The sequence below is a fragment of the Notolabrus celidotus genome, chromosome 18 (assembly GCF_009762535.1).
Source record: "Notolabrus celidotus isolate fNotCel1 chromosome 18, fNotCel1.pri, whole genome shotgun sequence".
Classification (NCBI taxonomy): domain Eukaryota; kingdom Metazoa; phylum Chordata; class Actinopteri; order Labriformes; family Labridae; genus Notolabrus; species Notolabrus celidotus.
The window spans coordinates 10651316-10675385 of NC_048289.1; the positions used below are offsets into that span (position 1 = coordinate 10651316).

The following is a 24070-nucleotide window of genomic DNA, read 5'->3' on the forward strand; positions in this document are numbered from 1 at the left end:
CTAAGCAGCGAAAGGAACAAACTGGGACCGGCTCTCTCTTGATGTGATCCGGCTCTTCTGATTCAGTATAAAGCATCGACTCTCAGAGCCGCAGCTTTTGATCATGACACATCACTAATGTGCTTAATCTGTGTTACAATTATGAGGGGGTCCTTGGACAATTTTCTCACCTGTAAGGACTCCCTGGCTCCAAAAAGTTTGAGAACCCCTGCTCTAGCTAGTAGGAGTCCAAATCCCGACAGTGAAAACATATATCGACCACTTAGCAGAATGAATATCATGATTAAGCAGGTATATTTTGAGTTTGAGTTGAGTTGAGAAACATTTGTGGCCATTTTTGTCATTCAGTTATATTTAGGTCATTAATGCACTGATCTTCTGATCATTATTGATTCCTTTGCAGGCTCTTTTGTTTTTTTCTTAGCTCATTTTATATTTTTTTGAGAAAAGAGAAAGCTGAGATGTTGCCCATCATTGTTACTTGGTTGCACTAATAAAGTGAAGTGCTGTACATCTGTGGTTGCATTATTCTATTATCAATTTGCCATCATTTTTAAGTATGTAAGAGATGATTTCATTGATAGCCATAGACTACATGTCTTTCAATGTAGACTTTCACTGAGAGGAACATATTAGACTATTTAGGAACTAAATTAGGAACTAAATTTAGACTGTCATACCAGCTTCATCATCAATGAAAATGTCCTGGAAAGTGATCTCTGGAAAAGAGTGCGAACCCTGATTTGGTTAATAACAAAAGTTCAACTCAACACTTTGTAAGATAACCTTTGTTGGCAATGACAGAGGTCAAACGTTTCCTGTAAGTCTTCACCAGGTTTGCACACACTGTAGCTGGTATTTTGTCCCATTCCTCCATGCAGATCTCCTCTAGAGCAGTGATTTTTTGGGGCTGCCGCTGGGCAACACAGACTTTCATCTCCCTCCACAAATTTTCTATGGGGTTGAGGTTTGGAGACTGGCTAGGCCACTCCAGGACCTTGAAATGCTTTTTACGGAGCCACTCCTTCGTTGCCTGAGCGGTGTGTTTGGGATCATTGTCATGCTGGAAGACCCAGCCACGTTCCATCTTCAATGCTCTCACTGATGGAAGGAGGTTTTGGCTTAAAATCTCACAATACATGGCCCCGTTCATTCTTCCCTTAACATGGATCAGTCGTCCTGTCCCCTTTGCAGAAAAACAGCCCCAAAGCATGAGGTTTCCACCCCCATGCTTCACAGTAGGTATGGTGTTCTTGGGATGCAACTCAGCATTCTTCTTCTTCAAACACGACGAGTTGAGTTTTTACCAAAAAGTTCTATTTTGGTTTCATCTGACCACATGATATTCTCCCAATCCTCTTCTGGATCATCCATATGCTCTCTGGCAAACTTCAGACGGGCCTGGACCTGTACTGTCTTAAGCAGGGGGACACGCCTGGCGCTGCAGGATTTGAGTCCCTCTCGGCGTAGTGTGTTACTGATGGTAGCCTTTGTTACTTTGGTCCCAGCTCTCTGCAGGTCAATCATCAGGTCCCTCAATGTAGTTCTGGGATTTTTGCTCACCATTCTCATGATCAGTTTGACCCCACAGGATGAGATCTTGCGTGTGGCCCCAGATCGAGGGAGATTATCAATGGTCTTGTATGTCTTCCATTTTCTTACAATTGCTCCCACAGTTGATTTATTCACACCAACCTGCTTGCCTATTGTAGATTCACTCTTCCCAGCCTGGTGCAGGTCCACAATTTTCTTCCTGGTGTCCTTTGACAGCTCTTTGGTCTTGGCCATGGTTGAGTTTGGAGTCTGACTGTTTGAGGCTGTGGACAGGTGTCTTTTATACAGATAACCAGTTCAAACAGGTGCCATTAATACAGGTAACAAGTGGAGGACAGAAGAGCTTCTTAAAGAAGAAGTTACAGGTCTGTGAGAGCCAGAAATCTTGCTTGTTTGTGGGTGACCAAATACTTATTTTCCACCATAATTTACAAAAACATTCTTTAAAAATCCTACAATGTGATTTCCTGGATTTTTTTTTCATTTTGTCTGTCATAGTTGAAGTGTACCTCTGATGAAAATTACAGACCTCTCTAATCTTTCTAAGTGGGAGAACTTGAAAATCAGTGGCTGACTAAATACTTTTTTGCCCCACTGTATTTATATTGAGAAAAAATGTATCACAATAGTTATCGTTATCGAATTATCGCCCAGCCCTACATGGAAGTTCCAAGCTCATACACAGGCAATTACTCAGACACAACTTTGTCCAATAGATTTTACTTCACTCTGAAACATTTATTTTTCTACTCTCACTTCCATCTATATTTGTGTTCAATTTATGTTTCAGAAAACTGAGATAAGATCTGACATTGGATCACTACTTCCATGTCGTCAGAATGAAACCTGAAGAAATTTGCAGTAGTTGTGGTCCACTCCTGTGATCTCAATAGTTTGGTGTAAAGCAGTCTAAAAACTCTCTCCATGTTACTCTTTTACATGTCTTGATCTTCTAAGAAACTCTGACTTTTCTTTTTTTTGCTTTTCTTTTTTTCCCCCTTTATACTACTCACATACATACACTTACATTTGAATACATATTTGAATACATATCTTCTATCTCTTGAGGAAGTAAATTGCAAAAGAAATCAAGCTATAACAATGTGAAGATGTAAGATAACCAGACCCAGACTTGTTTCACATTAAAAGGAGGATTTATTCTTGGCTTGTGGAAACAGAAAACTTCAACAGATGTATCTTCTCCAGCAGCAACAAAACACAGAAATCCTGCAGATAATAACCATGGAAGGACCGTCGAGGAGGTAGAAGCCACTGCACACACAAGAAATGATGTGGTAGCTGGAGGGTTACTTGCTGTTAGATCAAGGTGATGGGAATGCAGTATGGTGGCATGCTAGCTCTTTAAAATAACCCAGCTAATGTAACAGTCTTGATCACTGCAGATATAGTAAACCGCAGTACACACAAAGGTAGCTTTGGCCAGACGATTCTGCTCCTTTGTTTGTCACCTGGAGCTTAAGGGTTAATAATGTTAACAGGAATCTAGTTGTAGTCATAGACTGTATAAAATATGGACGTAGTATCTGTGACGTCACCCATCTGTTCCTGAGAGCTGTTTTGAAGCAAATCGACGGCAGCAGCCATATTGGTAATGCAGAACTCAACTAGGCAGAGTGTGACGTAGTGTGAGCCTCTTAGCCAATGGCTGTGTGTTCCCGACCGGGAGTCACGTCAGTCATGTCCTTATTTGGGCAAAACTCATAATCTTAATATCTTCTTAACCGTCACGTTAGAAAAAAATTCACCCCCTGTACAGTGTGTGCCACTAGAGAGATTAGCTTTGTAGGGCCAAGACGTTTTTTGAACCAGGCTGTAAACATGTTTATTAATGCTGCAAAGATCGTCTTTTTTCCCATTCATATCTATGTGGTTTCCGGTGTTTCTGCAGCCAGCCTCAAGCGGATTTTCGATGTTATGCAGTTTATAGCACTTCCGCATTGGCTTCATCGTTTGAGACCAGAGTTTGCCGCTTGGTTGTAGTCTTATTAAAGCCTCATTTAAAGCGAAGAGTCTTTAAATTGAATCTGCAGCTACAATGTGACAGACTGTGAGAATATGTTGCCTTTATGAAAGCCTGTTAAATCCTCATACACCGCTTGATCAAGACAGGACTGATGAACCTTCATCCACAATGTAAATGCACAGAGGCATAATAGTTGGGCAAAGTTGTTTCGGCTGCAGAGCTGGCATCAGAAGCAGTAACAGAGGTGTACCAGAAGCCAGGACTGAACAGCGGTGCATGCATGTCTGAGTGTGTATGCAACTCTCCTGCTGTTGTTTTACATGTCATGCCTCTCTTGCGTCCATAACACACTGCAGAATCACACAGTGGAACACCAACCTTATGCTTTTGCTGGGTTTGGTGCAAAAGTTCAAAGTACAAAGTTTTGTTACAGTGTCTATATTATGGTAAGAGCCTAAAACCTCCCAAAGTTTCCTACTGTTGAAATGGTGATTTCTGTCTGATTTCACTTTGTGCTGAAGAGCAGCTGCAACTTGAAAAGCTGATGTGAAATTTCATTGCTAAAAAACCTTGTATGCCCACTGAAAGGCAGCCGGAGAGATGAATAGTACTCGACCACTGTCAATGCATGTCAAGTCCCTTTTCTAACAGCTCTGATTTGGCCCTGACGGTTTAAACAGAAAGGCTTATCGGCTTAATCTGACTGAAATCTTTATGAAACACTTTCATGCCACAGAGCAGTGACTGGCTGAACACTGTGTTTGCTGTTACTGGAGATCTGTTTCTGCAGTTCTGTGACAGACTTGAGGTAAAAACTTGTTAAACATAAAGACCAAGACTGTGTTTCTGTAGCTGCGGCTCGTTGTTTCAGATTCAAATCATCATTAAGAGGCCAGGAAGTGGCTGCAAGTCAGAGCCAACTTTTAGCCACCAGATACAGCACACACACGTTGAGACTGCCAGTAAATGTCAAGTGAACTGGGATTGACTCTGGTGTTATTACTCGTTGTTTGGTTGATGAAGCAGAGGGTTTAAACATCTGAGTTTCAAATAATGGAGAGAAAGGCACTTCAAGATCATGAAGTTGTTACCAGGTCAGACCATAGACTGTAAAAAATATGGACGTAGTATCCGTGACGTCACCCATCTGTTCCTGAGAGCTGTTTTGAAGCAAATCGACGGCGGCAGCCATATTGGTAATGCGGAACTCAACTAGGCAGAGTGTGACGTAGTGTGAGTCTCTTAGCCAATGGCTGTGTGTTCCCAACCGGGAGTCACGTCAGTCATGTCCTTATTTGGGCAAAACTCATAATCTTAATATCTTCTTAACCGTCACGTTAGAAAAAAATTCACCCCCCGTACAGTGTATGCCATTAGAGAGATTAGCTTTGTAGGGCCAAGCCGTTTTTTGAACCAGGCTGTAAACATGTTTATTAATGCTGCAAAGATCGTCTTTTTCCCATTCATATCTATGTGGTTTCCGGTGTTTCTGCAGCCAGCCTCTAGCGGATTTTCGATGTATTGCAGTTTATATCACTTCCGCATTGGCTTCATCGTTTGAGACCGGAGTTTGCCGCTTGGGTCAGACTCATAGATGACATCATAGCTCCCTACAAATGATTTCAAAACATTCAGAGGTGCCCCGTGACTGACTGTGGCACAGGTCATAAAGCCTGCCTTCTCCATGTTAACAGGTGGGACATGGGTCAAACTTTAAAATCAAAATACATTTCAAATATTTTATTTCTTAAACCTTTTTGCTGTCATAAATTTTGGTTCTTATCACACTGATTTGTGTTCCGGTTTTCATTCTTTGATGAAGTTAAGTTTTAGTTGGTTATTTGATGTTAAAAAGAGGGCATGTGACGTAATTAATGACAACAAATGTGGCTCCTGCAGCGCTCTTCAGCAGATAAGCAGAGAAAATACATAACAAAAACTACCAGAAGAATCGTTGAACTGTCTTAAGCATAAGTTTCTGCTTTAAACCAACACAAGAATCAGTTCTCCTGTAGACTGCAGCAGAAGGGGCATGGCATCAGTTCTGCTGTTCCACCAGCCAGATCACTCTGTGCATGTCTTAGCTTCAAAATACATCACCAGGGCAATGTGAGCCCTTCATGGCAGCATTTTGGCTTTATTTTTTAAAGGGGATGTTGTCTATATTTATATACATTCATGTTCAGGCTTACATAATGTCATAATCTTAGTTTTGAGTCACTTTTTGTGTCATGAATGGTGCCAAAAATTGTTACAATATTAGTTTTGGCTCATTTAAATGTCTTTCTGTTTTCTTATTTGTTGATGTGATGTCACAGGGAGCTAAGGTTTATGGATTTATGCATTTTTTGTATTTTATTGTCATTAAAATATAGTTTTTTTTGTCTCTTTTAAGCTATTAATGACATCTGAATCACTGTATGGCTTAGTAAAGAGGTTCCTAAAGTGTGAACACTGAGAGGGGAGTCGTAGAAATGCCTTCCAAAGACAAAAATATTTTAAAAAGAGCACATTTTAACCACAATTTTAAAAACATAAACACAATTTCATTTAATATCTTTAAGCCTTTCTTTTAGTTCTATTCTATAGGTTTTTGGATTTGTCTATGACAGTATTCCCACGGCAGTGAGGAACATTTAACCACCTCAAGGGCCAGTCAGGCTTACTGGTGTTTTGGGGATCCCCTGGCTAAGTCAATGTACTTTTACTTTTATCTGTTTATTTTTATAATTCAGAAGACAGATTAATAATAATCAGGTTTAGTTGCTTTATTTATTCACTTACTTCAGAGTGTCCTATCAAGTGATCAATCCCTATTTGAAGCTTTCTGTACATTTTTGAGTAAACTTCAATGATACAGCATTTTTGATTTTGCACCCAAGTGCTTCAAAAAGACAAACATACACCGTGTTCCAAATTGTTATGCAAGTTGCATTTTTGTGAATATTTTCAAAACTAAGTCAACGGTCGTATTCAAATTTGTTAAGAAGTCAGAAAGTAAATATATTTCTTCAAATGTGTGGTTAAAATGATGCTTTTCAGCTGTATTTTTTAATAAATGCAGAATCCGCAGAAATGAGCGTGCCAAATGATTATGCAAGTCGGTGATAAGAGCATATAACTTGTGAAAATTAAAAACTAGCCACCATTTTGAATGTTCTATTTATTGAAAATAAGTTTACTACAACTGTATTCAAACTTCAACAAAAACAACAGTTTTCTTTAGATTTGTATACAAAATGAAACTGTTAAAGTCTTTAAAACATTTCAAATCTAAAGTGTTTCTCAAATTTCTAATGTCCTCTTTTGTATTTTCCTCCTCCTTTCTACTTAAAAATACAGCCAAAAAGCATAATTTTAACCACACAGTTGAAAGAAATAAATATATTCACTATCTGACTTCCTAACAAGTTTTAAAAAGACTGTTAACATAGTTTTTAAAATATTCACAAAAATGTAACTTGCATAACAATTTGGAACACGGTGTATGTATATTCACATACAAAAATAATGGCATTATAGCCATCATTGGATTGAACAAATTGATAAGAATTAAGAATCAAGTTGGTATGAGCTAGTCATTGAGGAAGTCCTGATTAATTGTTAACCATGATAATGATTTAAAGACTCTGTACATTCAGGGAAAAGCACTAGTAGCATTAAATTCAGTTATAAACCTATTAAAACTAGCTGTGAAAATCCATACTGCTGCAAAGGAAGAGTTATATATATGGAAACTTAGTCGAAGGGTTTTCGAAACTTTTATTGAGCTTGCAGTAAGACGTTTGGCCTTCCATGATGAAACATGTTCTATAGAGTTTATTCTGTTTGTTCACTTCATGACTTCAGCATGCAACCACCAGAATGTACATCACCTCGACGTGTTGAAACCACATGTGTCTGAGTTAGGTCCCGCAGACTATCAGAGCCGTCTCATGCCTCTGGCACTTAAGAGGCCCGTCAGGGAGAAATAAAGGCAGCCATAGGAACACAGAAGTTCTCAGCCAAAAGCAACACATCAGGATGGTTGGTAAAGAGCGCTTGGGTCCTGGAATGGATAGAAGTGTGGTGATGCTGGAGAGCAATAAATAGCACATGTGCAGAGACCCAGCAGTCTGTCATCTGCTGGTTAAGGGTCTACAGGGAAGCCATGGATACTAAACTGTTTGTTTTGCTCCCTGAAATGTTTCCGTTCCCTCTGTTTGAAACCGCTGCAGCGACGTCATGTTCCTGATCATGAAGCCTGTCTGAACAGAGAGAACATTCATGCACACGCTGGCGTTGTTTCTCATGAGCAGCGGTTTGAAGTGATTATTCAGTATAATGGCCAGCGCGGCTTGTTTAATGAATAATTTGGGCTGTGGCTGAGCTCTTCCAGATGGCTGAAATGAAATGCCACCGTTAGCATTTCACCAGTTGGGTGAAGTAGTCATACCAACAGGATGATGGTTATTCATCACAACTGCCGCTGCTCATGAGTGAAATGATTACATCAGTCACTAGTTTTTCCTCTGACTCCTCATTCTCTCTCCCTCCTTGTCTCTTTGATTGATCCAGGTAGCAGCAAGACCTTACCAAAGGGACGGTGATCCAGAAACCCCTCCAGAGGCAGCATGGAGCCCCAGGCCTCTCAGGGGCAGCTCGGCGCAGGAGGGGATTGTGAGATGTTGAATCTGCTGCTGCCTAGTCCTCAGAGCGAGGCGGTGACCCACGAGATGGAGGAGCTGTCGCTGCACCCCACACAGAATCTGCCGCCACTCAACGAACGCAAAAATGGTGAGGACATGATGCATGGTATGAAAAAGCACATGTTCACCACAATTAAAAGATTTGTTTTCACTCTGTCCTTCTGCAAATACTGAAGGAGGATCCCCTCCAGAGGCTCCCTAAAAAAACGTACACAAAGGCCTGCAGGGATGTAATGATACACTCAACTCGTGATTTATGATGCTTAGCTTCTGTTTAGTTAATTTCAGGGACATATTTTCATGGTTGATTGTTTGTTTATATCCTGCGTCTCAGCTGTTGCCAGGGCTGGACCCAGACAAGAAATCTGCCCTAGCATTTGCTCCCCCACTGACCCCAAATATTCAGTCAAATATTGAATCCAAAAGCTTTAAAGCTTTACTTTTATAACAACTTTGACTTAGTTTGATGATATATAATTATAAATAGAGTAGGGCTGAACGATTTTGGAAAATGATCTAATTGCGATTATTTTCCTTAATATTGCGATTTAATATCCGATTATTTTTTCAAGGTCCTCTTCTCATGTATTTTTCAACAAACACAAGCAATAAATCAATCTGTATCATGATAAACAATATCAGATTTATTATACACAAACTGTTCTTTCTCATAGACTAGACTTATGTTAAGATAAAGGCAAATGAAGCATGAATTAATATGAAAGACTGTTTATTTATCTACTTGAATTACAGTTGTAAACTTACTAAATACTTTGACTTGTAAGCGTTCACCACAACTACTTAACAAAATTCTGTGTTTTAAGTTTAAAGCATGTTTCGATGTGAACCAGCTGACTGAAGGTGTTGCTCACAGCGGAGACGCTCAGCTGCGGCTGAGTGACAAGTCTCTTTTTTTCTCCGCTGCTGGACTGATTCTGACCTGGCTGCGCTCCTGACTGACACCTGACCACATAAACATGCTATTTTTTCTCAATAAGAACCAGCAGACAGAAAACTGGACACTGTGAGTCTGAAATATGATTCTGTTCAGTTGTCGTGTTGTTGTAAATCCACATGTTGTCTGGGTCTTCACTGACTCTGCGTCTGTGGAGATTATTTATAAGCCTGCTCCACATGTTGATATTCAGCGTGTTGATTATTTTGTACGCCTCAATATGATCGGTTCTTCTGCTGAGGTCATTTTTAAAGATGTCAACAACAAAACAACAAATCAAAACTTAGCGTGGCTGAAGTTGTTTTCTTCATCCCTCGCTCGCACGTGTCTCGTTCTACGGAGATTTTTGGCCGTCGGCAAACCAGCTGAAAGGTGCATTACGGCCACCTACTGCATGCATGTCACGTAAAGTTGCGTCTGTGTACATGAAGCTTCTTTTTTTTTAATCGCAGCCTTCGTGATTTGAAAATTGCATTCTATTACATTGCGATGTTGGTTTGAATTTGATTAATCGTTCAGCCCTAATATAGAGAGTTTTTTCAGTGTTATTAAAGAGTTAACACTCTGAAATGCACACATCTTGTTATGGTACAGATACTGATGTAACCTTGTATACAGCCTTTTGGCCTTGATCTTCATAACAGGAAGACTTTTATGCTAATTACTTTCTATTTATATTTGATAGTAATACAGACCAGTGTGTTGCACACTGTACAGCCATGTAGTCATTAGCTAGTTAATACTGTAGTTTCACTTTCCATGCTCACTTTGTTGCTCTGCTTAACTAACACACATCTCATCTTAAGTAACACTGAATTCCACTATCACATCATATTACACATACGCTACTGTAACTGTGTGATGACTGACACACACCAAACACACAAGTCATCACAGTCACGATGAATCTGAGTCACTGACTTGTGCTTGTTACAAAATGTTAGTCTGGAGCTTACATCGACACTCGAGTCATTTAATGTGATTTTAAATAATCTGATGAATCACTTTGAAAAAGATGTAACTTTATTCAGGGTGATGCACCATCAGGTCACTGTTACCTTCTATAAGGATGTAGCATTGTCTCAAATCAAGCCAAGACAGGAAACTCAGTACATACATCTGATGCTATGGTTTGGAACGTAAATCATATTTTGATCTTGATATAATATTTTTGACAATGCTACAATATTTGCCTCGATCTGTTCTGTTTAAGTTCCTGCATGATATATGAGACAAGATAACAACACGTGGTCATTAAACACAAGCACATTAATCAACTTTGCACAACTAAAATGTGACATAATGCACAAAGCATTTCACTTTGCGTCAGTGATGTAGAATCATTGATCATTGAATTAATCAATATATCTACCCCCATCAGTGATGCTTTACACCCCTAATCTGGGATGCTAGATACCAAAAAACATATTCCGACAGGGTGTAAAGCTTTAAGGCAGACCAAAGAACGCATAAAAGGAGATCCGATATTCAATAGCTTCCCTCCTGAATACATTCACTGAAACTTGATGATACAAACTGCAGCCCTGTGAAGCTTAAAGCCCTTCATGTGCTGCACATGCACACAGGCACGTACATCCTGAATCAGTTGCAAATTAGTCCTTTATCCATGAAACTTCAGTCAATGAGACTGGAAATAATTTTCACCATGCTAGCCAGCCGTCGTGTTAGCCTCCCTCACCCTCATGATGTCGGCGTTGACTCGGCTGCCACATGAGACTGATTCTGACACTGATGGATGGCTACACGATTATCAGGCTTTACGAGTGGGTTAGAGTCACGGCTGCCTCCGCCAGTTCCTAATCATGGCTTAGATGGTAAATCGAGATCGGTCCAGTGCAATCACTGCAATATTGATCACCATGCTTCAAGAAATCTGATTTGTCAGATACAGTCAACAAACACAGGGTGTTCAGCCAGACTGGATTAGACATGTTTTGGATAACTGTGGGATTTTGTGCCGCTCCTGCTCTGTGGCTGCTGCTGCTGCTGTCTGCAGGAGAGAGCAGTAAAGTCTCTCGACTGTGGAACATTTTGTGGAATGTCAACAGTAGTAACACCCGCTCATCATGTCGGCTTTTGTCATTTCCCCCGCAGCGAGAAAACACACCTCATACTTTCCACTCTCCAAAGCCAGCTCCAGCACTTTGCCAACCGCAGAATCCTCCTCTCTCCCTCATATTGATTTTAACATGCAGGTGCTTATCTGTCCTCCATCATGACAGGTCGCAGTGTCTAAGGCTGCTTTTGTTGTGTGAGTCAGGAGGCTGTAGTCTGGAGGGTGTAAGACAAGACCCAGTTCAGCCAGTCTTTTGTGAAAGGGTGAAAGTCCCCGGCCAGTAAGACATGAAATCTAAAATCAGTAACAGGGATTCTTCTGAAGATGTGAGAAATGTAAAGAACATTTTAAAAGAAGGGGGAAGGAGAATTTCAGGACATATACAAGATAAAATCTGTGGTGATACTTTCCATTTCCAAGTGTTCATGCTGATGTTTGTGTTAAGCTCAAGCTGAACCTGTAATTTTACATTTATAGTCGTATTAGCTGGTTGGGATTTTTTGCAGGCTGTGCATGGACTTCATTAAAGTGTTAGCCACCAGATAACAGACAGCTTACATAGTATGATCTGGTTTTGATTGGCTATTGTCAGATGTCTTAGTAAAATAGTTTAAAACAAGCTTCAGTACCATAGAGGGCCACAACTCAGCAGCATCACCCACATTTAGATAATTGGTGCTGAACACCGTGTATAATCAGGACGTTTTTTTTCTCCTTATACTTTGGACTGGTTTTGCTGGCCCACAAGAAGGCTTTACTTTACAGGGTTTTTTAATCCGCCTTCACTTGAAAACACATCAACGACCGATAACGCAGGTGTGTGCTAGCAGAGCTGGCTGTTGTGCTTCAGTTTTGTGGGGTTATGAAACACCACCACGCGCATTCACATTATTAAGCCGTTCTTCAACAGAGCGGTGTGTACAAACACAAGAAGACTATGGTGAACACACATTGGAAAAACGTTAACTTTGTCTGGAGAAGTGTTAATAAACCATGTTGCTATTTGACTGGCAGCGTAATATACAGGTGCACATGATGCTATAACGTCACCGTATCGAGGGATTTGCTCTTGTACGTTGCGATCATAGACTGTATAAATAATGAACGTAGTATTTGTGACATCACCCATCTGTTCCTGAACGCTGTTTTCAAACCAGGCTGTAAACATGTTTATTAGTGCTGCAAAGATCGTCCTTTTTAAATTGATGTCTATGTGGTTTCCGGTGTTTCTGCAGCCAGCCTCAAGCGGATTCTTGATGAATTGCAGTTTATAACACTTCCGCGTAAGCTTCATATTTTGAGACTGGAGTTGCTGCTTGGTTCGCGACAGAAGGGGTTGTGTTTTCAAAAAAATCCACTTTGACTTTGAACTTTTCAAAGTTTTCAGTTGCCAAATACGCTGTTTCCATGTAAATTAATGGCCAAAATGCAACAGTAGTTTACTGTTTTCTGTTGAAAACTTTCTGTGTCAGCAGACCAGTACTCGTTCACTTAATTGACAGACTTTACCACCCAGTTGTTGTTTTTTTGTATTCATAAATCAAACAAATAAGCTAAGCTAACCAGCTTCACCGTCACATTAACAGAGCCATACAAAAGCTTGCAATCTTATTAAACTCTGGAGAAGAAAAAAAGCAAGAAAAGTTTATTTAAAAAGCAGCATTCATACACAGCAATTCAAAGTTTGAGGTTTCTGCCTGTTAAAAGGATTAAGGTGGGGTCAGACTGAGTCTTACCCTGTCTTGAAGTTGGGTCTCTGTTCATAATTTGACATAGAGTGGTCTAGACCTCCTATGTTTGTAAAAGCGTCTTGAGATAACGTTTGTTGTGATTTGGTGCTATACAAATAAAGATTGATTGATTGTTTGTTTGATTGATTGATTGATTGATTGATTGATTGATTGATTGATTGATTGATTGATTGATTGATTGATTGATTGATTGATTGATTGATTGATTGATGGAAAGTGTTTTACAGAGTTAGAAATAATATCAGCAGTAAATGAATACAACAACCAGTGTTATTTTGCTCAGTCTACAGAGTCTAATTTTCTAAAAACGTTGCCACATTTCTACACTTGGCTGAGTACGGCTGGCACGTCTTGTCTGGATTGTTCACTACGTCTCAAATTAAACTCCTGATAACTTTTTAAAGCTCATGATCTTGACAGAGACACTTCAGCAAACATCTGTCTCCTGTAACAACCCACTGACTGTGTGAGCGCACGTCAGTCTATAAATGTGTGCACTAACAGCTGAGTCATGTCGTCCACCTCTCTGTGCAGTCTGCGCAGGTCACAGGTCAGAATGTGTTTGTCAGGCTGCGCAGTGTTTCCCGGAGGACTTTAGGACAATGCCACTGACTGGAAGTCCTTAACTATTCGCCTGAACAAACACGTCCCCTCTGAATGACTTACTCCAACAACTCCCTGAGTGTAGCGCTGGGGCGAATTGATGGTCTCTTTAGGGATTTATAGACCCTTTTCAAGTCACGCTAAATGACTGTTGAAGTAAGAGCTTGGGTGGATTTTCTGCATGAGACATTAGTAAATGATTCACAGCTCGGGTTAGAGAAGAAGCAGCCGTATTACCTCAACGCTCACAAATATGATTAGTCAACAAAGTGATGCAATGAGTTCAAGCTTAGCCTGTTAGGACAAGAATGAATTGATACTAAAAAGATGTGAAGTTGGTGAGGCCAGCTGTTTCCTGCGCTTGTGTTTCTCTGAAAGCTTCAACTCATCCCTTCCTGTGAATAGAGAAGTGTCTCCGCTCATGGTCTGTGTTGAATTCATGCGAATCTTCCCCCTGCTTCCTGGTTAATGTTACACTTGTGTTGTTGCTAAACGCTCGTCTTTTCAGTGCAAGGATGCCGTTGCTTTGTCCTCAGTCTTCTTTAGTCAGTGCTGACTCAGACTTCAGCAGCTAGATGGAAGCGAAAAAGTCTCCCACATCTGGCTGTGCGGGGATCGCCTCGAGGCAGAAAATAATCCATCCAAAAACCGGCTGAGTGAGAGAAGGAAGTGAGAGTAGAAAGAAGGAGGAGGAGGCTGTTTTGTCCCTGTAACTAAAATATACGAGTGGAGGAGAGGTGGAGTAATAAAGGGCAGACCAAATGTTACTTCATGTTAATAAACAGAAGGGTTGCTACACGCTGGATTCTTACATATCAGTTAACCTCGCTGCACTGGAACTGAGAGGATATGACCCGTACCGTGGGTTTAACACAAATGTTTACACTTTGGGATTAAATGGCTTAATCCCTCAGCTGTAGTTTGGACAGCTCGGTCAGTGTCAAACAATGGCCTGTATGGAGGTGGAGACACTCAGTGAGTGCTGCACTGGGGTCAAAGCAGGTGAGCATTCCTCTTCTCTGTTGTGTTGTTGTTGTTGTGTTGTTGTTGTTGTTGTTGTTGTTGTTGTTAAAGTAGGCTGACTGCTGATACCGGCTTATCCAGGTGTGGAAGGTTTAGTGGAAGTGTTCAGACTTAAAGAGACATCTTTCACAGGAAGGTTATGAGTTTGATAGACGTGCATAAATAATGCAGAGATGTGATTTTCTGGATTGAAAAACTGGGTTGACAGGAGGAGGGAGGGTAATGAGCTGTGAGGTGAAATATGGAGAATTTTTAGGCTAATGTTTGAGGTTCCAGCAGTGTTCATTTTGGCGGCTATTTTAGATTTAGTCTTAGTCTTAGTCTTAGACAGAACTGCCTGTTAGTTTTATTCACATTTTAGTCTTTTCAGTTCTTTATAGTTTTAGTCTAGTTCGTCAACTCAAAACATTTTAGTCTTTGATTTTTGCCGCAAAAACCTTCACTCTTTAAATAATTCATGTAGTCGCTCAGATATTGGTAACAGTGTTAAAATCGTCAACATTTCACTCCTTTAACACTTTTGCTTGTGTTATATCTTAAGTTAAATAATTCAACATGTCCCTACAAAACATTAAAAAGAAACACTCTTGATGTGACCACTGTGACTGTATTTTGATTCTCTTGATTCACAGAAAAATGCCATGAAAGGCCTGTATTGCACATTTACGACAGTCCTTGAATGTACCTGCAGTGACAGGCGCACACAGTCAGTCAGTTCACGGCACTCTGAAATGCATCTGCATCTTTGATGACAAGGAGTTGATCCATACTTACTAAATGTGTCTGATGTATCACTAAACTGGACTAAATCAAGCTCTAGACGGGAGCTTTTTACGGTAATAGCAGCAAAAACTGCAAACGTCAAATATTAAACAGACGTCCCAAGGTTGTGTCTTTGTCACTAACGCACACAAGGGGTAAAAATCATCAATGAAGATGAGACAGATGCATGGAGGAGGGAGAGCTGGTTCAAAAAGCACACCTGCTGCAGGTAGAGACCAAGCTAACACTGAGCCCCTCAGATAATAACTCAGCCTGTCACAGGGATGCATCACTTTTATCATTAAAGACTCACAGCGGGGAAACATGGATTCTTAATGTCCGACGGTCCGCCACTAAAGTTCTCGTCTCGTCATCGTCTCGTCAACAAATCAAAAAATATTTTTGTCAGAGTTTTTATATTAGTGATGCAGTTTAGCTCTTCATAGTCTTGTTTTCGTCATGAAAAAATGAGTCGTTGACGAACATTTATCGTCATAATTTCATCAATGAAATTAACTGGCTGTGAGGTGAAATATGGAGAATTTTTAGGCTAAATGTTTGAGTTTCCAGAATGGCTAATGATACATAAAAATGATCAGCATTAAAGTAAGGCAAGATATGTCAAAAAAAATTCTAGTAGAGGCCCCTAAAACCCTCCCCACATCCATGTTAGTGTCCCTTACTTTGCAGTAGTCCATCTCACATGGTGATGCCAGCTATCAAACGGCAATATTAGACTGTTTAATGGCATTAACCAATATGTTGCTGAGGACAAAGCAAGGCATGTTGATTAATTTTGCACAATCCAGTAAAAGAGGAAGTGCTTCACAATGACATTTAAGCATCATTAGCACAGAGAATTGAAAACCAAAGAGAAGATGAATAACAAACAGAGAAAACAGGAGTTATAAAACGATGACACATCATTTAAACAGAAGCACAAAAGTGACAGTGCAGTGTTATATAATTACAGACACAGACTAGATAACTGCCTGACAGACTGACAACAATAACACTCAAACCTGCACAGGTGTTGTTTTGAGTTTTGGAATAAACTGAACTTATAGGCTGTTTACTTTTTTATCCTTCACCAGTCACATACCCTGTGATGTTGAAATGATGTGTAGTATTGTCTTTCGTTGATGTCCGTCTCTGCCTCCTGTGATTGTCTTCTTGGCAGCATGTAAGGCAGGTGGCTGCATGGTGGTGCAGTGGTTAGCGCTGTTGCCTCCCAGGAAGAAGTTCCTTCTTCAAATTCCCCTGGTGCCTTTCAGTGTGGAGTTTGCACCCTCTCCCTGGGCATGTGTGGGTTCTCTCTGGGTAAGCTGGCTTCCTCCCACAGTCTGAAAAAAGTGCTCGTCAGGTTGATTTGTCACTCTAAATCGCCCTAGGTGTGAGTGTGTGGCGTGTACCCCACCTCTTGCCCAATGACAGCCGGGATAGGCCCAGCATCCCCAAACGGCATAAGCAATGAAAGTTAGTGGATGGATTTTTAAGGCATTAATCAGCAGGCTTGTTGCATGTAAGAGCATCCTGAGAAATGTAAAACCAGACCTTTGTTAAATTGAAGAGCAAAGAGGAAAAAGATTATTAGCAATCTGGTAGAAAAACACCGTTACACTGGACGTTTTGAATAAGAGGCTTCCCTGCATTCTCTCAGGAGCAGCAGGTTGAGTTTGACTACACCACTGTTCACTTCTGTGTGAAACCAGGTCTAATAAACATGTGGTTGAGTGGTAGGGTTATATGAGACCTGAGACCTGAGTGCATTCCTCTTTGAGCATAAAGTTGTGGTATTTGTCAACCTTGAGTGCACGATGTGATAGACATCAGGCAGTGGGAAGTTGTTCCTATGCACTTACCTACTTAGTTTAATCTCATTTTTGTTCCTTTTCTTCTCTTTTGTTTGATGTCCTTAGACGCACTTCCTCAAACTAATACAAACAAATGGCCTCTCTTCTTCTTTGGTAACATTTTTCTACTTTTGTTTTCAGTCCTGCAGTTGAGGCTTCAACAAAGAAGAACCCGGGAGCAGTTGGTGGACCAAGGCATCATGCCACGTGAGTATCTGCACGGCCAGGTGTCCATCACTTACAGAAATAAGAACGCAGCATTTGTGCAAATATATCAACATATAGCAACTCTTATAACTAAGATATCAAACATAATCAGTCTATTTTTTAATCTACATTATTTGTCTGTATAAATATGCAAATACAAACGTCCTGTGTTGCAGCTCTGAAGAGCCCGGCAGCTTTCCACGGCAGATTCGCAGCTTGGAGAGAGCCAGGGTAATGCAAGTTTGAAAAGAAAGTGTCAAATGTGGATTGAGAAACAGCACGATGTACTGACTGTTTGATGTCCATCTCTGTCTGTAGACTGAGAATTTCCTCAAGCACAAGATCCGCAGTCGTCCAGAGAGAGCAGAGCTGGTCAGGATGCACATCCTGCAAGGTATCGAAGTTTCTCTGGTGCAAAAATACATTTAGAGTAACATTTGGTGTTCCTGAAATCAGATATTTAAAATCTACAAGCTGACATTATGTAACATGATAAATACTAAGCATGTGACATATGATGTTTTCTTCAGAGACTGGAGCAGAGCCCTCACTTCAGGCCACCCAGATGAAACTCAAGCGAGCCCGGCTGGCTGACAACCTAAATGAGAAGATAGCTCAGAGACCCGGCCCCATGGAGCTGGTGGAGAAAAACATCCTGCCAGTGGACTCCAGCGTGAAACAGGCCATCATTGGTGAGAGGATGATGATGAAATGACAAATGCCTTCATATAAATAGTCTGGGAGAAGCCGTTGTCTGGAATAAGGGAGATGTGATATGATAAAAACATGTTAGAGGACCAATGTTTCTCTCTCAGTAGGACAGGTAAATTATCCCAAAGTCCTGGATGAAGACAGCACTGAGCCTTGTCTCCAGAGCAGCCAGCCAGCCAGGAGTCTCAGAGCTCCGTCCCCTCACCTTGTGAAAGCAAAGTGCCGGAGACACCCTCTCCAATCCTAGCACACCTCCACCACCTCTACCTAACCCTCTGCTGCAGGTCAGATACAAAACTAGTACTGTTTGTGTTTTCGCATGCTCACAGTCAAGCTTAGATCTCAGAGGCATTCAGTGTTTGCGTAAGTGTCATGTTGGTGTTACTCTTCAGGCATTCCCAGTTGCTCCACAAGCACCGACGATCGACTTTGTGAAAGTGATCTCTACCTGCGAGCCGCCTGCAAGCCGCCACGGCTATCACCCTTGCACATCCCATCACCACAGCTGCTTCCTCCAGACCAGGCCCTACCACTGGTCAAAGTAAGAGCATTTTCCCATTCATCTCTTCATACATAATCACCTCTCTGTGTAAGAGCTGCTGGGCAAACTTGTATGTATTCTCTCTTTCCTCCTACAACAGCAAAGCCAGCAGAAGACGCCCTACGAGAAGAGCCGCAGTAAGAAGAACAAAGAGCCCAAGTCCAGGGTGAAAAAGCTCAAGTACCACCAGTATGTTCCCCCAGACCAGAAGCAGGAGGCCAGTGAAGCACCCATGGACTCTTCTTACGCCCGACTTCTGCAGCAGCAGCAACTGTTCCTCCAGCTGCAGATCCTCAGCCAGCAACAGCAGCACTACAACTATCAGACTATACTACCTGCTCCACTGAAGTACGTGTACAAAACATTAAAAGAACTCCTCCTCTAACGGGAACCAATAACTCATAAATGTAATCTGAAAATACCTGAAAGCTAGCAAATATTGTTTTCAGGGGACCCAGAGAGCAGTTAGATTAGATTGTTCCCAATAACAACTCTGAATCCAATCATGTGCATAAGTAACAGGATGTTGTCACACCAGCTGCTGCATGGCCAAACTCCCTTTGAACTGTGCCTCATGTTGTGGCTCAGTCGATGTGGTTTTGTTATTCAGGCACAGGATGGATGCTCTGCTCATATTGGAAACATATTTCCTCTCTTTCTTTCCTGTCTTCTCTTTTTTGCCACAATATCTTCTTTGTCTACCTTGCCTCCCTCTCACACTTCCCCTTCCCCTCTTTCTGTTTCTTATTAATCTGTTGTGTGAATGATTTCCAGAGAAGTGACCTCATCTTTTTTTTGTTTCTTCCTCTCTGCAGACCTGTGGCGGACGGGCAGAGCAGCAGCGCCGGCACCCTGCGACCGCCCATCATGGTGTCCCTGCCCAGCCTGCGCCTCAATCTTCCCCCATGTGGCTCGTCCAAACAACTCGCTCTCCAACCGCAAGCCAGGAGTCCTGCCTGCCAACCTGGAGGAGATGAAGGTATTTTGGAAACCCACGTGCACCGGCAAACACAGCATGCCGAGGCAGCTTTAGATATCCAAGATTATACATGTAGGCTAGAGGGGGATTTTATCAGCTGTTCAAACTCAACTGTATCAAGATATAGCTTACAGCGAAAGTTTCAACGAAAATCTGACAGGTCATCCTCGTACCTAAGAGAGGGTTTAAGCAAGCGGCAACCTCCGGTCTAAAAACATGAGTCAGTGCGGAAGTGTTAAAAGCTGCAGTTCATCGAGGATCTGCTTGAGGCTGGCTCCGGAAGTACCAGAAGTCACATAACACATGAATGGGAAAAAGACGATCTTTACAGCAGAAATAAACATGTTTACAGCCTGGTACAAAAGACGAGTGTAGTCTGAATAGCTAATTTCTCGATGTTCTCTCACTGTGAGGGGGATGATTTTTTTTTGTAACGCGCCAATTTCGAAGATATTAAGATTACTAATCTTCCAATGAGAGGCACAGCTGCCTGTGTGAACACTGCAGTTGTTGGCTAGGAGGCTCAAGCCCGCCTCTTTACGTCACACTGGCTCGACAGAAGCAATATGGCTCCGCTCTTTAAGGACCAACTCCTCACTTTCGCTTTCATTAGCGGCCATGCTTTCTCTCACGTAGTTGGGGCAAAAGGGGAGGGGGGATAAAGAAACCAAGACACTGCCTACAGCTCGCTCTGATTGGTTCATCCGTGTGTCTGTAGTGCTAACATGAAGCGGACTAACAAATGGGCAGAGAGAAAAACTTTGGAAGCGGCAGTGCATGGGCATACAGACTTATGGCACAGACACGGCACAACAAGGGATAGAATATGCACTACAGCCGGTTCTATGATCTCTGTGCTTTGGCAGATCGTCGTCACATTCTAATCGTTCACGATCTAAGATCGTCATATGGTACGCCCCTAATCCACATACATGTCAGCCAATAGGGATGCTTCAAAGGTGGTTTGGGCATATGAACATGTGACTTCAGGTTGAGTGTCGATGAGGGATGTAGGTGATGTTGAGTCCATTGAAGGTTTTTCAACTGTGCAGAAGAGGGATTCAAAACGGATCTGTGTGATGTAATTTAGGTCTGATTTAAAAACAGTTTTAAAATATAGACCTGGAATCAGACTTGAACACTGATGTCTCATTTTGAACTCAAGCTTTAGTGACCCAACTACAACACCAGCTGAAAAATACTACAAATGGGATTTTTGTCACTTAACTTTGCAGTAACCTCTTAATGAGGACTATGTAGAAATGAACAAGTTGTCATCCAGCCTTTTTAGTGGGTAATCTGACATTTCTATGCCATGCATACATCGACTGATGGAGAGTTTGTTAGTGAAACAGTGAATTTAGTTTACTGTTGCAGCCCTCTTTGTGTGTACTTGGGCCTTGAAGCATCATGGAACCAGCACCTGTGATTATACAGATAGAATGCTTTAAACTTTTCAGTGACATTCCATTTTTGTAAAATTAAAAAGCAAATGAAATACAGTTTTAAAGTTTAGTCAAAGTGTGGGCAGAGGAGCAGGAGTTTATCTAAGTGGTTAAATCTCATACTACATGTGCGAGAGGCCGTGGTCCTTGGAGCAGACAGCCCAGGTTCTAATCTGACTTGTGGCCTTTTCCATGTGACACTCCCCACTCTATCTTCCAAGTTTCCTATGCTAGCCACCATCCTGTCTTCAAAGTAAAGGCATTAAAAGCCCAAAAGTATAATCTTTACAGTGTTGACAGAGTTAGGATAGCTGTGTGCTCCTGCTTTCCGGCTTTGTCTTCCCGCCAAATGGTGGACAAATTGATGATCTGTGGTGTCCCTCAGAAGGCTCACATGTTGTATGTCAGATCTCAGTCTAACAGCATAATTTCGTTGGACTGACAAAAGTCTGAGTCTGCTGTAGCCCTGTAACTGTTAAGAACAGATAACTCTCATTGAAAATGAGCTACATTCCTCTTGAATAAATGATTTGACGTTGTTTTTCAACTTTGTCCAGGTGGCTGAGCTGAAACTGGAGCTGAAGCTGCGCGGCCTCCCCGTGTCAGGAACAAAAACAGATCTGATAGAAAGACTGAAGCCTTTCCAGGACAACCACATCACCTCTGCCCCCACCACCACCACTGCCCCTGCCACCTCCACCTTCTCCTCCATCCCCATGGAGGTCACAACCACTAATACCACGCCTGCTATAGTCCTCCCGGTCCGGCACATAACTCCAGAGAGCATTAAAAGCACACCACCGGTCTCCCCAATCCCTGCTGATCCCTCCGTCCTGCAGCATGATGTTGGCATGTCTGAAGCTCCTTCTGAGACTCTGATGAGCGCCGGCCTGTCAGATCTAAGCTCCTCACCTCTCCTGTCTTTCCGTGTCCCGGAGGAGAAGGACAGGAGGCTCCATGAGAAGGAGCGGCAGATAGAGGAGCTGATGAGGAAGCTGGAGCATGAGCAGAGGCTGGTGGAGGAGCTAAAGATGCAGCTGGAGGTGGAGAAGAGGTGTGGCCCCACAGAATCTGCCTCTGTCTCTCCTAAATTTACCTCTGTACCCACTATTAACCCTGTCACTACTGTGCTGAACTCAAATGTGGTCAAAATGGAGGGTACAGTCCTGTCCAACTGTTCATCCACCACTGCTACAATCCCTAACTCCATCCTGAGCTCCCAGGCTCTCTCCTCCCTGCCAACAGTGGTCAAGTTGGAGGATGTGACCGTCTCCTCTGGGAAGCCAATCCAGCTCCAGCCCCAAACCCAGCTCATCGCCCAGATCCAATCCCAAGCACAGCCCCAAGTCAGCACCAGCCCACAGATTCGCCCTCAGTCACAGAGAAGTCCCAAACCCCAGTCCCAGCCTGCAGCGCCTAGCCTGCAGCAGTTCTTCATCAGCCACTCAGGAGGGGTCTCCCAGGTCCTCGGTCAGCCTCAGACTCTGCTGACCACTACAGGCCATGCTGGAACTCAGATCCTCCTCCCAGTCTCACTACCCAACAATGCTACTGCGATCCAGCTGCCGAACAACACGGTCAGTCTGCAGGTAAGACTACAGAGAGTGGAGATTAGAAGTGGCTTAATTAGTATTGTCTTAACTGTATAAACAGTTTCACCTTGTAAGTTAATTTGGTCAGACAGACTCTGTTATGTGTAGAGCAAATGTTTAACTCTTTACACCCTCTCTCCTCAGCCTGTCCTTCAGGCCACAGTCTCAAATCAAGGCCTGGTCCAGGCTTCAGCTCCTCACCTGCAAACCACTAAGAAAGAGACAACACCAAGCCAGCAGATGAACAACCCCAACCCACTTTTACAGGTCAGTCAGGACATGTAACAAGTGAAAAACTGTTCCACTGTTTGTTTGTCTTTTCATCATTTATTCTCTGGAGCCATTTTTTTTCTTAATTAAGAAAATGGCCACATTTTGACCAACAAAATGACAAATACAGCATTACATTACATTTTTTTCTTCAAGCTGCTTTTGGATTATTCGTGCTGATATATCTTAAGAATCTTTTTTACCCTCCAGTTAATCTTGTTTAAGATTTAAAGAATAGTTCAAACTGTAGTTCATAAATTACAGTTTATAATTACTAAGTATTGTTTAGAATACATGAAATTCCTCTGCTATGAGGCAGCTGTGGCTCAGGGATAGGGTGCGTCATCTCTAAATTTTAAGGGTTGGATCCCACAGACCACATGTCTTGAATTTACACTCTGCCTTCAGTGTATGAATGTGGTGTGAATGGGTGAATATGACAGGTAGCGTTTTGCTAGTGCTCAGAAGACTCGAGAGAGTGTTACATAAGTACAGTCCATTTACCATCTTCTCTGATCCCTCCTGTAGCTCTGTTAATGGACTGTATTGGTAAAGGAAAGTCTTTGTCCACTGATCTACCATAGGAGGTAATAACAGAGGCATACAGGGTGAGACTGTGGCATATTGTGTTGTGTCACAGCCGTCAGAACAGTACTCTGTGTATGTGTTTGTTTACATGTTGAGCCTTTTGTGCTTCTCCTGCAATACCGTAACGCAATGTGATCATCAATATTACAAAAGTACAAAGCCAAAATGATGGCCGGACTTCGATGTGACTCTGTTTTAAGACCAATATCTTTAACCCTCCTGTAATGTTCATTTCTCTGGAACAGCAATAATGTTTCTGGGTCAATTTGACCCGGGGCATATTCAATTATCCAAAAGTGTCAGAACCCCAAAAAATCCCAATACACATTTTTTTTAAATCAAAATTTTAACTCCATTATTAACCATTTAAATCAAGATTTAGTCCATTGGTGTTCTTTAATTCTCACAGATCATGGTTCAATGAAGATAACTGTCGTTTTTCATTAAAATTCATGTTAAAACTCTTTTTAATATACGTTTGAAAGCC

At 41.8% G+C, this 24070-nt stretch overlaps 1 protein-coding gene across 1 annotated transcript in view; it reads left to right on the forward strand.

Annotated features, from left to right (window-relative positions):
* The window catches only part of mrtfba (myocardin related transcription factor Ba), a 35402-nt gene extending 12392 nt beyond the window's left edge, over positions 1–23010 (forward strand). Inside the window, 16 exon segments of the mRNA XM_034708637.1 lie at positions 8096–8314; positions 17392–17457; positions 17634–17660; positions 17663–17688; positions 17776–17851; positions 17988–18149; positions 18273–18314; positions 18317–18417; positions 18420–18452; positions 18561–18638; positions 18640–18698; positions 18800–19057; positions 19525–19617; positions 19619–19688; positions 21691–22722; positions 22870–23010. Coding sequence (XP_034564528.1) covers positions 8152–8314; positions 17392–17457; positions 17634–17660; positions 17663–17688; positions 17776–17851; positions 17988–18149; positions 18273–18314; positions 18317–18417; positions 18420–18452; positions 18561–18638; positions 18640–18698; positions 18800–19057; positions 19525–19617; positions 19619–19688; positions 21691–22722; positions 22870–23010 — 2427 coding nt within the window. The 5' untranslated portion in view covers positions 8096–8151.
* The last annotated feature ends 1060 nt before the right edge of the window (positions 23011–24070 follow it).